The sequence below is a fragment of the Dreissena polymorpha genome, chromosome 3, assembly GCF_020536995.1.
Source record: "Dreissena polymorpha isolate Duluth1 chromosome 3, UMN_Dpol_1.0, whole genome shotgun sequence".
Taxonomy (NCBI): Eukaryota; Metazoa; Mollusca; class Bivalvia; order Myida; family Dreissenidae; genus Dreissena; species Dreissena polymorpha.
In genome coordinates, this window is record NC_068357.1 from 144,826,278 (window position 1) to 144,843,105 (window position 16,828).

General features: G+C 35.9%; 1 protein-coding gene across 1 annotated transcript in view; it reads left to right on the forward strand.

Moving 5' to 3' along the window:
- Window positions 1–16,828, forward strand: part of LOC127871851 (zinc finger protein 830-like) — a 39,342-nt gene that overhangs the window by 19,756 nt on the left and 2,758 nt on the right. Inside the window, exons 2-8 of the mRNA XM_052415106.1 lie at window positions 3,200–3,299; window positions 6,460–6,553; window positions 8,559–8,586; window positions 9,838–10,025; window positions 10,432–10,559; window positions 14,312–14,389; window positions 14,797–14,873. Of these exons, the coding sequence (XP_052271066.1) occupies window positions 3,200–3,299; window positions 6,460–6,553; window positions 8,559–8,586; window positions 9,838–10,025; window positions 10,432–10,559; window positions 14,312–14,389; window positions 14,797–14,873 (693 nt within the window). The remainder of the gene's footprint in view (window positions 1–3,199; window positions 3,300–6,459; window positions 6,554–8,558; window positions 8,587–9,837; window positions 10,026–10,431; window positions 10,560–14,311; window positions 14,390–14,796; window positions 14,874–16,828) is intronic.

The following is a 16,828-nucleotide window of genomic DNA, read 5'->3' on the forward strand; positions in this document are numbered from 1 at the left end:
GCTTGTGAACACTCTAGAAGTCACATTTTTTGTCTAATCATCATGAAATTTGGTCAAAACATTGAATATGTGGCAGGGGTTGAAGAATCCACTCGACCGCTCGCATATGCGAGTGAAGTTGACGGTCAAGCGATTAAAATTTGTTAAATACTCGATCGACCGGGCGATTGCTGTTTTTCAAGTTGAGAAATATAAATTCAGTTCCAGAACTCCTTCCACATCGATACAAATTGCGAACAATTTTTCGAACGAACAAAAAATACATTTAGTACACAAAGAAACTGCACTTTTGTTTTGACAATGAAAAATGACGTCACGGGCACAGTAAAAATAATTCTCGAAATCGACTGCGCTCTTTTCGTCGTTGTCAGTGCTCTTAGCTAATCGATTAAAAGTGAATAAAAGTGTTAAATATATTGGTCATTCCGTGAATTTTAATGTAAATACCAATAAAACACTAATACATCACTGGTTAATTATAACACTTCTTATATTTAATTAAAAATAAACAGAAAAAAATAATTATAATATACAGAATAATTCCGAATTTCGTGATCAGAAGCCTTAGGCAAAAATTACTAATTGTAACCGTTTGTCAATCAAGCGTGTCTTTCAGTAAAAGTTTGTCTGAAATATTAAAATGGAAAAGGGTTCTATTTTTAAATATCTGCAAGGTGGTGGCGACAGGGAACAGAAAGAATTAGAAAGGTCGTCAAAACGAGAAGCGGAAAGGATTGAGAAAAGGAAATAGGTGCAGAAAACGTAAGGAAAGCAAATATAATCCATCAGATAATGAAGTTAATTTGTTTGCAGTTTAGTGTCACTATGTTAAGTAGGTTTAAAAGGTTCTGGTTGATCATAACTATAAATATAGATATCTATTTTTTAATGCAGGGCGAGTAGATTAAAGTGAAGGGCAAGTGGATTGTCAGGCCTACTCGCCCTGCAGAGCGAGTGGCTCTGGAAAAATTCTTCAACCCCTGTGTGGATACCTCGGACGAGTTTGAAAATGGTCGTGAACATTTGAAAAATATGGCCATAATAACAGAGATTATTATGTTGATGATTGATTGGGGATGAAGTGCAACAAACGTATTTTTGCCATCTGAAAACCCTTTATTAAATAATCTCAAAATTTTAAGTAGTAATATTGATTTCACAGAAAATTACTTAGGGGAGAAACAACTGTATATAACAGTTTAGAGTCAGGCCCCGAATTCCTGTGCTGGCCACTTTTCACACATTTTGTTGCATGTAATTTAATGACTGAGACCAATGCAATAACCATTAGCCACAGCAGGTACCTCATTATCTCTGACAGTTGCTTGATGCCTAACCCCTTGTTTACAGCCCTTTGCAGTGAACAGCATGGAACAGCAATTGCTATACAGTGGTATCAATATAGAGATAAACACATAAATACATCTGTCTGGCATTTATTTTCGTATAAAAATCAGCATGCTGACTGCATAAAAAGAACAGATTACAACATTGAAGCAAGCTCTTGAAATAGCAAAATTATGTACTTATATATTTCCAAGCATTAAAATTCGGAAGTGTGTTTTGGATTACAAATTTGAATAAAGATAATGGAACGAAACATTAACAGTTGCGCGTAATTAATTCTACGCTACACATACATGTATGTACATGTAGGTGGATATCTTTTCACTCGATCCGCGGCGTACGTATGCGGTGGATTTACTCCGCAAAAGTACGCGAGGTTAATACAGACTCGGCGTTGTTGCGCAGATCGATGCCGAGTGCCACGGCGATACGCCGCATGAACACACGATTCGGCCGCCGCGTACTAATAATCTGGCCGTGGCGTAGCCGCGGATTATGTTTGTGCTGCGTTGGCTGTACTGTACATGGATGATATGTGAAATGCAGTATTATGTGAAAGTCGGAAATACCATTATTCTAATTAATTTTATATACAGAAGTCATGTATGATATGTGAAATGCAGTATTACTTGAAAATCAGAGTATCATTGTTCTAAATAATTTTGAATGCAAAAACACTGAAAACGTATTTTAATAATAGAGCACACTAAGTCTGTACTACCGCCTGTCTGCTCAGCACTCGTCCTCTTTTGAAGATTTTACACTAAATAATCGAACTATAAAGCGCAAGTTAAGTATGTACGCCCGTCTGTATGAAGTACTTTTATTATTTTGAACTCCACCTTCCCAGAATAATTTAGTTCCTTTGGGTCTCAGGTGAGCGCCTTAGGGCCCATGGCCCTCTTGTTATTTGAAAAGCATGTACCTCATAGATATTTTATTGCTTGTTTGTACATAGATTCTTTTCTTTGTATAAGAATTGATTCGAATGTAAACTATAGCTGTTAAAACCTGTATCTCTTGTTAATGCAATATTTTTCTATTGAAATGTAATTTTTTTATTCTTCGCTCTTTGCTCGCTCGAGAATTTTCTGTTTAAAATTTTTTTTTATTTATTTTTTTCGCTCGCCTCTTCAACTTTAAAAAAAGTAAAATCGGTAGACCAAATCATTTTGGAGTGGCCTAAGTGACCAATGCTGCTTCTCAAACATTGGGGAAAAAAGCCCGGACTGAATTTGATTCTTGGTCACAGTCATTAAAAAGAAGGTCACCAGGCTCATTCTTAGTAAAAACCTTATAACCACTTTAGGAGACACATTTAATCTTGGCAAAACTTGATCAGAATGTTAATCTTTACGATGGGGTTCACATTTATCCTAAATTTAGGTCAACTGATCAAATCTTCTAAAAATCTTGCTACTCCAAGTGTCAGAGGCTATATTTATGACTTAATTTCGATGAATTTGCATGGTCAGAATTTAATTTTTGACAATATTTAGAATATGTTACATTTTTTACATGTATCAAGTTTTGAAAATTTGTTTATCTTTAACTTGGGTTTCACTGCCATTATGGCGCTCTTGTTTCTTTGAACTTTTTGATGTTTTATCTACCACTAGAGCAGCTCAGAATTTAACAGCATAATGCAGTTGCTATACAACGATGGTTCCTGACTTGGATCCTGTCATCTGCATTATATGAGAAGTAAAGTGTTGATCAGGTGCCTTTAAATGGCCATGGTTTGACACATTCTTGTTGCAGTAAATGCATGAGTGATCTGTAAAATATATCACAAACTGGTATACAAGCTGTTTGCTTTTAAAAATAATTATAATAATGTTCTTTTTTCCAGATACAACAGTTTGGACCAGCTTGTCTGTATAATTTGCAATACTGCAATAAAGACCGAGTTACTTTGGACGACACATTTGCAAAGTAGAGCTCACAAAGAGGTGAGAAAAATGTATAAAAATAAATATTTCACTAGCCTCAAAATCAGTAAAATTTAAACTACTTAAAGGGGCCTTTTCACGTTGGGGTAAATTGACAATATTGAAAAAAGTTGTTTCAGATTCACAGATTTCGTTTTAGTTATGATATTTGGGAGGAAACAGTAATACTGAACATTTACCATGCTCTAAAATGGCCATTATATGAATCTTTTGAAGATTTAAAAACCCGAAAATTATTAAGCGTTGCAACGCGAAACGAATTAATAATTTGAAGAGTTCTGTTGTTGTCGTTATATTTTTTGAAACTATGCGGATTGGTTATATGAAGTATAAAATATACCTGTCATTTAATCCGGAAGAATGGCCGAGTGGTCTAAGAGGGAGACTTTACTCCAGGACTCCAGGGGTCAGTGGTTCGAGCCCTGCTGAGGGTTACCTTTTTTTTTCTTTTTAAAAATTTTATTCTTGATTTTTTTACAGGAGCTTTTATATCCAATGTTAACATTTATCAATATAAAGCATTTAATGACAAACTTCAAAATATGCCTAAATCTGTGAAAAGGCCCCTTTAAAGGATTCATTTATAAAGTCTTTATAAATGAATCCTTAAAATGATGGGAGGAATTCTCTTTTTAGCTCACCTGATTGCTTAGGTGAGCTTTTGTGACCGGTCTTTGTCCGTAGTATGTCCGTCTGTCCGTAAACATTTACTCGTAAACACTCTATAGGCCACATTTCTTGTCCCATTTTCATGAAACTTGGTCAGAAGCTTTGTCCCAATGAAATCTCGGCCGAGTATGAAACTGGGTTGTGCCGGGTCAAAAACCAGGTCACTAGGTCAAAAAAAAGAAAAACCTTGTAAACACTGTAAAAATCACATTTCATGCCCAATCTTCATGTAACTTTGTCAGAATGTTTGTCTTAATGATATCTTGGTTGAGTTCAAAAGTGGTTCCGATCCGTTGGAAAACATGACCGCCAGTGGGCGAGGCAGTTTTCCTTATTGGGCTATAGAGAAACCTTGTAAACACTCTAGAAGTCACAATTTTTGTCCATCATCATGAAAGTTGGTCAAAACATTGGTTCAATTGATGTCTTGGACGAGTTCGAAAATGGTCGAGATCGGTGAAAAAACATGGCCGCCAGTGGGCGGGGCATTTTTCTCTATATGTATATAGTGGCAGTTTTCCCTATTTGGATATAGAGAAACCTTGTAAACACTCTAGAAGTCACAATTTTTGCCCAATCATCATGAAAGTTGGTCAAAACATTGGTTTTATTGATATCTCGGACGAGTTTGAAAATGGTCGGGATCGGTGAAAAAACATGGCCGCCAGTGGGCGGGGCATTTTCTCTATATGTATATAGTGAAAACATGTGACCACAGTAAGTCACATTTTTGGCCCAATTTTCATGAAATTTGCTCAGAACATTTGTTTCCTTGATACGAGAGTTGAGTTCAAAAATGGTTCCGGTCAGTTGAATAACATGGCTGCTGGGAGGGGGGCAGTTTTCTCATTATGCCCCCCCCCCCCCTTTCGAAGAAGAGGGGTTATATTGTTTTGCTTATGTCGGTCTGTCCGTCCACCAGATGGTTTCCAGATGATAACTCAAGAGCGCTTATGCCAAGGATCATGAATCTTCATAGGTACATTGATCATGACTCGCAGATGACCCCTATTGATTTTCAGGTCACTAGGTCAAAGGTCAAGGTCACGATGACCCAAAATAGTAAAATGGTTTCCGGATGATAGCTCAAGAACGCTTATTCTTAGGATCATGAAACTTCATAGATACACTGATCATGACTCACAGATGACCCCTATTGATTTTCAGGTCACTAGGTCAAAGGTTAAGGTCACGGTGACCCAAAGCAGTAAAATGGTTTCCGGATGATAACTCAAGAACGCTTATGCCTAGGATCATGAAACTTCAGAGATACATTGGTCATGACTCGCAGATAACCCCTATTGATTTTCAGGTCACTAGGTCAAAGGTCAAGGTCATGATGACCCGAAATAGTAAAATGGTTTCCGGATGATAACTCAAGAACGCTTAGGCCTAGGATCACGAAACTTCATAGGTACATTGATCATGACTCGCCGATGACCCCTATTGATTTTGAGGTCACTAGGTCAAAGGTCAAGGTCACGGTGACCCGAAATAGTAAAATGGTTTCCAGATGATAACTCAAGAACGCTTATGCCTATGATCATGAAACTTCATAGGTACATTGATCATGACTCGAAGATGACCCCTATTGATTTTCAGGTCACTAGGTCAAAGGTCAAGGTCACGGTGACCTGAAATAGTAAAATGGTTTCTGGATGATAACTCGAGAACGCTTATGCCTAGGATCATGAAACTTCATAGGTACAATAATCATGACTCGCAGATGACCCCTATTGATTTTCAGGTCACTAGGTCAAAGGTCAAGGTCACGGTGACCTGAAATAGTAAAATGGTTTCAAGAACGCTTATGCCTAGGTTCATGAATCTTCATAGGTATATTGATCATGACTGGCAGATGACCCTTATTGATTATCAGGTCACTAAGTCAAAGGTCAAGGTCACAGTGCCAAAAAATGATTCACACAATGGCTGTCAAGGTCACAGTGACTCAACTTAGAAAAATGGTTTCCGGTTGATAACTCAAAAATGCTTACGCCTAGGATCATGAAACTTCATAGGTACATTGATCATGACTCGCAGATGAAATAATGATGAAACTTGACCAGGATGTTTGTCTTGACAATATCTAGGTCAAGTTTGACATTTGGTAAAGATTGAATGAACCGACTCCTCTCAGGTGAGCGAACTAGAGCCATCTTGTCCCTCTTGTTTGATATATTATTTTTTAAAGATAGTTTCTTTTACTTAATAATAGAATTGACATTAATTACACATTTGAAGTGGTGTGGGGCCTCATTCAAGCTATCGTAAGAGTTCACTTGATCATCAAACAAGGTTACATATTTTATTTCACACCTGTATTAAATGATTAATTAATATTAAATACCAGTAGTTAATTGTTGGCTTGATCTCTATACATTTGAAGAAAATTGTGACTTGAAATGTCTATGGCTCTTTGTTTAGGAAATTTATGTTGGATTTAAATTTTGAAGAGAACTGTATCATCATGGTGTTTCATGTTTTTTAGAAAGTCGATGACTTAAAAAGACAAAAAGAGATTGTGCCAGTGAAAAGAAAAGCACCAATAAGTGGAGAAGAAGAATCTCACAAAAAGCTGAAAGGTAAGGTGCTGTCAACTCATGCTTTTGACAAATCTGGTAAAAATTATCAATAAATACAACCTATATCATGGTTGATTTTCTAATAATGTAATTCTGATGCATATACAGTAGAGTAAACAAAGTAGTTTTATAGTTAAGAATTATAGTGGCTAAGAGGTGTTTATTGGCTGATAAGCAATGATAATGAAAACATTATTGTTTTTTAGCATGAATTATTTTTATTAGCTCGGCTTTTTCGCAACCCGAGGTATTGTCATAGCCAGCTCGTCGTGTCGTCCGCCATCTGCCGTCCGCGTCGTGCTAAAACCTTAACATTGGCTCTAAATCAAAGTGCTTCCACCTACAACTTTGAAACTTCATATGTAGATGCACCTTAATGAGTTCTACACACCACACCCATTTTGGGGTCTCTAGGTCAAAGGTCAAGGTCACTGTGACCTTAAAAAAAAAAAAAAATCGGACAAGCTTTCATTTATTCAAAACTGCACCCGTAGCCGAGCGTGGCACCCGTTATGTGGTGCTCTTGTTTAATGAGAACTAGGCTTCACTTTTACCAAATGTCAAGCCCAAATGTAAGAACAAAAGTTGCTGCTGTTACCAGTGGTGTCATTCATAGGCCACAATATGTTCCAAGATGAAAATACAACAACTTCACGTTTGGAATTGATTCTTCTGTTGTATATTGGGGACTTTGACGACAATTATATTGTTAATTGTTCTAAGTAAAATGGGCAAGTGTCAGGGCTTTTTTTCAGCTTTTTGGGAAGAAAGCCCATGGCTTTGAAATTGGGAATTTTGTCAGCATTTTCAGGAAATTAGGAAAATAAATTGGGATTTAAACTACATGAAAGAGTTCAACAGTTTTACACTTTAGTACAACCATATGTATGATGTATACCTGGCCTCATATTTTGTCAAGGAAAACAATCTTGCACCATTTTATTAGGAGGTGCTTCATCTTCTTCAGAAGAACTACTGCTTTCAACATGTTGAACATCACTGTCAGCACTTTGCTTTCGGAAATCAACGATGACGATGCAGAACAGTCACTTGTTATTAAATTACTATAATTAACAATGGAAAGAGTTTCAATTGGAGAATTTGTACTTGTTGATGACGTTTGTTTATTTAATGACGCTTGCTTAAAAAAAGCAACAGTTTTTGTTCAGCCAGGTTTTCGCTTAGGATCTTTTTCACGTAATATTTGAATTGTGCGACATTTTTGTTTTCCATTCAGCCAAATCACAAAACGCTTTAATTTCATACAAATTATAATAAGCACCAGAACAACAAGGAGAATATGGGGCACACGAATAATGCCGACTTTATCCAAATTGAGGTATGGTGTAAAACAGGTACGAGACCGCATCGGACCACGCTTTGTTAAAAAGCGAAAAAGTCGATGTCATTAGCGTTTTTTTCCGAATTGGGAATTTTTAAGCAAATTTTGGGAAAAAAGCATACTTTTTGCGATTGGGAATATATCCGAATTTCGGCTATAAAATCAGCCCCCCAAAAAAACCTGAGTGTCATGTAAGAACAATGCTTGCAACATGCTTTGTAGTATATTTTTCATTAGAGAAAAACTGACTTGGTTGTTTTGAGTTTCGATCTTTCAACTCAGTATGTTTCTTTCTGAAATCAGATATAAGTTTTCTGGTGTCTGAAATCAGATATAAGTTTTCTGGTATCTGAAATCAGATATTAGTTTTCACGTATCTGAAATCAGATATTAATTTTCTGGTATCTGAAATCAGATATTTGTTTTCTGGTGTCTGAAAGCATATATTTGTTTTCTAGTGTCTGAAATCAGATATTAGTTTTCTGGTATCTGAAATCAGATATTTGTTTTCTGGTATCAGAAATCAGATATTAGTTTTCTGGAGTCTCAAATCAGATTTCAGTATTCTTGTATTTGAATTGTTTGCCATTAGTGATGTGCCCAGTATAGTTTTTAAAATGCTACTTTTTTCAAGTTGATATTTACTTGTATACTCAATTTCAGAAGATATAGCGGTCTCCACAAAAACAAGGTAATATATGTACCTTGGAATGTCTTTTTGAGGAACATAATAAAACGTAATTACATATATGGACACTTTGCAATATATTGAAATCCATTGATACAAGTGTTTTTGTGCAACTGAATAATTTTTCAAAGTACTGAGAAACGCTACCACAAGAATAATATTTCATCATCTCATAATTCATGTTTCATTAACCAGTACAATATAAAGTCATTCATAATCACTGTACAAATGTATAGTCATAGTCATTTTATTATGCCCCCCTAGGAAGAAGAGGGGGTATATTGTTTTGCACATGTCGGTCCGTCCGTATGTCCGTTCGCCCACCAGATGGTTTCCGGATGATAATTCAAGAACGCTTAGGCCTAGGATCATGAAACTTCATAGGTACATTGATCATGAATCGCAGATGACCCCTTTAGATTTTGAGGTCACTAGGTCAAAGGTCAAGGTCACGTTGACCCGAAATAGTAAAATGGTTTCCGGATGATAACTCAAGAACGCTTATGCCTAGGATCATGAAACTTCATAGGTACATTGATCATGACTCACAGATGACCCCTATTGATTTTCAGGTCACTATGTCAAAGGTCGAGGTCACAGTGACCCGAAATAGTAAAATGGTTTCTGGATGATAACTCAAGAACGCTTATGCCTAAGATCATGAAACTTCATAGGTACATTGATCATGACTCACAGATGACCCCTATCGATTTTCAGGTCACTAGGTCAACGGTCAAGGTCACGGTGACTCAACTTAGAAAAATGGTTTCCGGATGATAACTCAAGAACGCTTACGCCTTGGATCATGAAACTTCATAGGAACATTGATCATGACTCGCAGATGACCCCTATTGACTTTTAGGTCACTAGGTCAAAGGTCAAGGTCAGGGTGACTTGACACAGTAAAATGGTTTCTGGATGATAACTCAAGAAAGCTTACGCCTAGGATCATGAAACTTCATAGGTACATTGATCATGACTCGCAGATGACCCCTATTGATTTTCAGGTCACTAGGTCAAGGTCACAGTGCCAAAAAACGTTTTCACACAATGGCTGCCACTACAACTGACAGCCCATATGGGGGGCATGCTTGTTTTTCAAACAGCCCTTGTTTAAATAAAAAGGAAAGTTATTGCAACAATTTTTAGTGGTGTAAGTAACCTTCTAATATTATCAATCAAACACGTTCTTTACTGCTTTGATACTTACTTATATGTACTGTAAGTGACGCAAATTGTAATCACTATTGATAGCATACCAGCCAACTTCTTTGACAATGGAAAAGTGTCGGACTCTGGTCAAGGGAAGGCAAAAAAAGCAGCATTACTTGCCCATTACAGTTCAGACTCTGATTCTTATGCGGATGAAACTTTACAGTCTAACAGCAAAGCAGCAAAATCATCTACTTCAACAAAGGCAATGGCCTCTGGGTTACCTGCAGGTTTGGCTTTTCTGTACTGATCTTTTAATGGACATGGTTGTAAGTGGTTTTAATTTTGTGAGGGGGATATTTGTTTTTATTTATACCTCTGTACAATAAGTATAAAAAGAATAAAAGTCGGCGACTGAATGTTAGTTCATAACCCTTGGATAATATATATGTATTTTCTTGTGCTCTTTACCATTTAAATAACTTATGTATTGATGAAAACATATTTTACAGTTAAAGAGATCTGTGTTTGTTATCGATTGGAAGTCTGACCCATGGTTAGCAAAAGTTTCATGTTTTGTCTTTATCTGTATTTATATCCTAAAAGCAATACTTTTAATTGATTAACTTATGATGTCCTTCTTTATGGGCATGGAGTTTTGTAGATATCAGTTTTGGAGTGTGTTTTTTTCTACAGATTTCTTTGACTCCAGTGTAATTCCCAGTACTTCCACTGCAAACGAAGAGGAAGATGCTGCCAAGCCAACTGCCATGGCAGACATATTGCCTGAGGGATTCTTTGATGACCCAAAACAAGATGCCAAGGTATGAGGTCCTCTTTGCCAAAATTCTTTTATTTTAAATGAATCCAGGACTGAAAATTCTAAATCAATAGCTAAGAACAGTACAAGAGTGCAAATACTGATTTATATTTGTATTATTGAACTAATTAATTTTCAAACGGTATACTTGTCTCATACTCAAACATTATTCTTAAATCTAACACTTTAACCTTAAACTTAACAGAAAATCTAATGATTCCTAATTATCCCCACCCACGGAGCTTTTTCAAGATCTTTTCAAAGACGCCATGCACAGACTCTTTCCCGGGCATAGGCTTGAGAGTTTCTTAATGAACCCAAGGCTTTCGATGCAATCATGCTGAAATAAATATGTTTTAAATAAATCATATCTTGTTCTAACCAGTACTACACATCACTATTAGAATGTTCTGATTTATTTGTGTCAAATGATAGGAAGAGATAAAGGGTCAAAATAGGTAACTGGCAGTGCTTAAAAGTTCAAAAGTATTGTCAAACACCTGTAATTGAGGTTTTTAAACATACTCTTCAATATTTGTAAAAATGTAATTACATTCTGAAATCTTGTACACTTCTTTTGTTGACCAGACCAGTGTTATGGCAAGGGGACACAAGTAGAAGCAGGGTACAGCACCATGCTAATTTGCTCTAGATTTTGCAAATCTTTCAAGAAATTTATAAACATACACACCTATGTTCATACGCGTGCATGCATGCATAAACAATCAAAGCGCTGAAGGCACTGAAGATGTTCGCTATTGCATAATTTAACACGCAATTCATTTTTCAAAATCAATCGCAAGTTTGAAATGAACACACGCCATTCAACTTTAAAAAGTGTGTGTCATAGCGCACGGGTCGAGTTTTGTGTGCACTTTTTATCATCCTTATTATTTCATAGAAATAACTAAGACAAAATAAAAACAGCATGCTTTTTTGGAAGTTCTGAAAGCAAAGAAAGTATGATGAAAATGGTAATGAGAACTTAATATAAAGAAAATTTGCAGTCACCATCATATTAAAGGAATATTTTTTCTAATATCAAATGACTATCTCACCAAGAATATAAATTCATAATGAAAGTTCCGTGTACAAAACTTTTGATTTTTGACACCATATACAAATTCAAAATATACAATAATCTTCGTATCTTGTATATGGAGGAATAAAAGTATATAAACATTGCTGTTTATGCTTTACTTGTTACCCGAGCAGTTCACACGGTGTCAACAACGCTAACATAAACATAGGTATAGAGCACTAATGCGCTTTTAGGCGAAGCTGTTTCAGTTTTCATCTTAGTGACTTTAACATAACGCCAACAGACACGCATGAATATTTTCGAAATATTTAATAAGCTGATTCGAGATACAACCTCTGAATTTTTGCTACATCACTGCGTATGTGCTCAATTCAAAGGATGTAGCACTGTTCAGTGTAAGGAATTCCGGACTACTCTCTGTATGCTCAAACGACACAAATTGTGGCCCTGTTACAATTACGCGTTACAATCCATCTCGCAGAATTTCAATTTCGCCTCCAAGATGAGAAAACAATCATTAGCGAAATAGTATAGTGTCACGATAAGAGAAAATCGTTTAATTATCATACCACAATGTTTGCCGTACTTGGTCAGCACGTCTGGAAATCATTCCTTAATGCGTCGATAGGCTGCCATTATTAACAAGTTTGCTATTTTGAATTCAATTTTGTATCAAAAAGCATTGTTTTTAAATGTGGGATTTTCAATTCGCAATGAGATTTGTAATGACCCTCGTCATGCGAAAATGGGTCTTATTCCATATGCGCCCATCATATAAATAGCCCACTCAGCTATCCCTCCTTCTGGTAAGGAGAAACATAACATATTGAGTGATTTTAAAGCGAACAGCGTCGCCTATGGCCTGACTGCGCAAGAGCACATGTTGGGTTTAACAAACACTTGCCGAAACGCATAAGACCCATTTTCGCATGACAGCGCTATTGACGTGTGATTTAAATGTGACGAAAGAAAACTGCGTTTAAATCAAATATAAACATACGATATATTTCGATAATGAAGAAAGATACTCATAACAAGGCATATGAGGACACATATGAAGTGCTCTCCCGTAGTATATTTTTTATTTACTCACACTAATGTGTGGTTTGACAATGCTAACACACATTTCATGCGGTGAATATGCAGCTTACAAGTGAAAAACACAACACAATAGTTTAACTTTTGTTTAATTGTATTCAATTATTTAGAAAAGTAAATTGCTAACTTTATTTCAAAGTCGGCGTATACTCCGACTACATTTTTAAAAGACATGTATTGTTATAAATATATTTGATATAATATATTTAGTTGTTTTCGGTTTTAGCAATTATAAAGCATTTTCGAGGTTGCCTATAGTATGCCTGAGTAATTGATGAACTCATATCCAACTGTCAATGTATTGAGAACTGTGAATATAAACAAGCTAACCCTTCTACTAAGCTTCTACTATTGCGTTGCTAGCACCCGTAAATACAAAAGATCGCCGCTATGTGTTGAGAACCAAGAACGCTTTCCAGAAATACCCGATGTAGTAGCTTCAACGAGGTTATGAAACAGGTCATTCGTATTATTATTAAAAATTATTTGTTATATTCGGGTTAAGCGATTATGATTTTTTTTAGTCTTTCGTATCGCTGAAGTTATTGTTGAACTTATGTTCAACGTTTTATAAATTGAGAATATAAATAAGCGTCAACTTTTTCCCAAATCTCTCAATTTACAACCTGTACTACGTCATTGAGTTGTATGTGAGAGCGTAACCTATTGCGTTGTTATCGCCCGTAAACTTTCCTTTGTTTATCGACAGGCGCATCTATTAATAGCCTCATATCATGAATGCCAAAACACCCGCGAAAAAGAACCACGTGACCAAATAGGACGCTAAACGCAAATACCATGCGACTACGACTTTAATTATGTAAGAACGCTCCGCAATTCCTCTGAAGCCGGGGCCTTGTGATTGCTTTTACGTAAAGAATTGATCTCTAACTGAAGTAAGCAAAGGAAACGCAGCACCTAATTGACCCATTCCTTCTATGTGCGAAGGCAGATTGAATTTTACTAATGTATGGTTTGCCTATTATAACACACATTATAATGCGGTAAATATGCGACTAAAAGTAAAAAACACTATAATTAAACTTTTGTTTTTAATTAAGTTATTTAGAAACCAAAATTCCAAACCTTATTTCAAAACAGCAAGACTACATTTTTAAGAGAATATTCTTGTTATATTTAAATGTTTTTTAACAGTTTCAGCAATAATGAATCATTTTTATGTTGTCTATCGTATCCCTGTAATAATTGTTGAACTCGTGGTCAACGTGTTATTAATTGAGACCTGTGAATATAAACAAGCGTAACCTTATACTAGTGCGTAATTCTCACCCGGACTCCCCTTTGTTTATCGCCAGCCTCAGATTTATGAATGAGATGAGCGAAAATTTTATTCTTTTCTATAAAACACCATTCGAAACTATTGCATTTAACACGATATTAATATAATGTTTCCATTTGTGAATAAACATAATTGGAGAACTCAAACCTCTTGCATAAATTATACAACTCTTTCTTCGCGCGTAGTGTAAGCGGGAATTGGGCTAATCATACCCAGGCCGTATCGACCTGAATTTTACATCAAGCACATTAGACGGTCGCTAAAGAGACCATCTAAAAAACTCATGGGCAAATATGACTGAGTGTGTTTGTTTCAGGTGCGCAAGGTGGAGTATGTAGACAAGATGGAGGAGGAGTGGGCTTTGTTCCAGAAAACATTGAAAGAGGAGACCCACGTAAGTGCTGTATCACTCTCTGGAAACTAGTGGCATGTTCAATAGACCATGTTTATTGGTTAAAACTTAAAATACAGTTTTATGGCCATAACTTTGCAAAACGGTCTTTGAAATTTTAGGTGTTGTTTATAAACAAAAATCAATTGTAAAGGTTAAAGTCTTCTTTCCACATACCATAATCAATGTTTACACTTACCCTTAAAGGTGTTTTTGCAATCTGTCATCAATTTTCACTTATACCCTTTAAACACATAACCTCATCAGTGTTGACATACCCTCATCAATTGTCATAGATGTCCTCATGAATGTTCACAAATGCTCTAATGATCATATACACAAGCTGAGGTTATTATAAAGCAGAGCAGTTTTTGCAAAAAATGTCTGCCACTTTAAATATCTTTCATCAGGTATCAGAAGCAATTATAGAAGAGGAGGATGAACAAGTGAATGTGGATAGAAATATTGATGAAATAGATGAACAGATGTAAGTAGTTTTATCAAATTCTAATCTGTGAAGTTTTATTTGTTAAGGTTTTCACATAACTATAAAAATACTTTGCAAAAGACTGCATGTAGTTGTGAATAAATCCCGTGAAAGTTAGACAGAAGAATAGATTAGACAGAGGAAAAACTCTTGGTGCAAATATGCTATTTACTGATGTTGCTTTTGTCATAAAGATGATTTATTCCCCCTGGCATATTTTGTATGACAATCATGCTGATTGAACACACCTGCATAACCCTATTGACCCTGACATTGATCTACTTTCGGACTAGTTAAGTCTTCAGAAAGTCCAAACTATTGGTTAATCCAAAGTTAACAGTTTTTTCTAACAGCAATAAAGCTTTGTAAAAAGCCTCGATACTTGCATGGATGGTGTCTGTAAATGCTATAAACGCACCTACATCAACTGTTTTCATTTTGCCTTGACTTACCTCTGGATTAAGACTTATTTTGGTTAAAAATGATACATTATGTCTTACATCAATACTGCTTATTACAAAACTTTTATATATAAACATTTCAAAACACCCACATCACCTGACCTCATTTTGACCTGGACCTACTTTTGAATTAATTCAGGTCAAAATTATTGGTTAACCCTTAAACTTATTCATAAGGTCAAATTCTTAGTTAACCTTAGACTTAATCAGAAGGTCAAAATCTTGGTTAACCTTAGACTTATTCAAGGTCAAATTCTTGCTTCACCTTAGACTTATTCAGAAGGTTAAATTCTTAGTTAACCTTAGACCTTTTCAGAAGGTCACAATTTGGTTAACCTTAGACTAATTTTGCCCCCCTTCGAAGAAGAGGGGGTATATTGCTTTGCTCATGTCGGTAGGTCGGTACGTCCACCAGGTGTCGGTACGTCCGTCCACCAGGTGGTTTCCGGATGATAACTCAAGAACGCTTGGGCCTAGGTTCATGAAACTTCATAGGTACATTGGTCATGACTCGCAGATGACCCCTATTGATTTTGAGGTCACTAGGTCAAAGGTCAAGGTCACGGTGACTCGAAATAGTAAAATAGTTTTTGAATGATACAGTGAAAACTCGCTATTAAGACCACTTGTGGGACTTTTCAAAAGTGGTCTTAATAGCGAGGTGGTCTTAATTCTGAGTTTTCATGAATTTGATGGACATATAATTACAACAACGTAAATATTCACTGAACTTTTATCTGTTTGCATACAATATAACAGTCATCCGTTTATACATTGTATTTATACATTGTACAAAGATAGTATTTCAAGTTGTTCATTAAAGAAGTGTAAATACATGTATATGTACTTTTCATCAAGATCCTTGATGTTTACTTAACGAATGAGTCAATTGTCGTCTGCTTAGCATTTTGTCGAATAAAAGTCGAGATTTTCTTTTTAGAATAGCTTGAACCCGAGTCTTTCCAATGCCGAATAAATCGTCGTTGAGATTTCCCATCACTTGCGTCGATCAAATCAATCTTTTCTTTTAAACACAACTCTTTCCGTTTTCGCTTATCCATTTTGAATAACGATATGGTATAAAAGTCGGTTTTTATATCCATCACGAACAAAACCGTGTTACTCAAATATCCTAACTGTTAAATTATTCGCCGTAATAAATCTTTAAAGTGTGTACCAAACAACTAACAATTTACCCATCAAAGACTCAATAATAATAATAGCTAATTGTCAATCAAGGGTTAAAAATTATAACAAGTGCCGAAAATCTAACACCTGTGTCGCAAATCGATGCCAAAAACCGTTGTCGTTAATTGTGGTTAATTGGGTCAGAATGGCTTCGTACACAAGCCCGATAGTACCACAACATCAGATCAAGTAAGGTGTGAAAATTACTGGTCGTTTGGCGGGTGTCAATTAAGAACAATATCGATAATTGGTACTGATTAAAGTGGTCGTAATAGCGGATTAGCGGGTTGGTCGGATTAGTGAGTG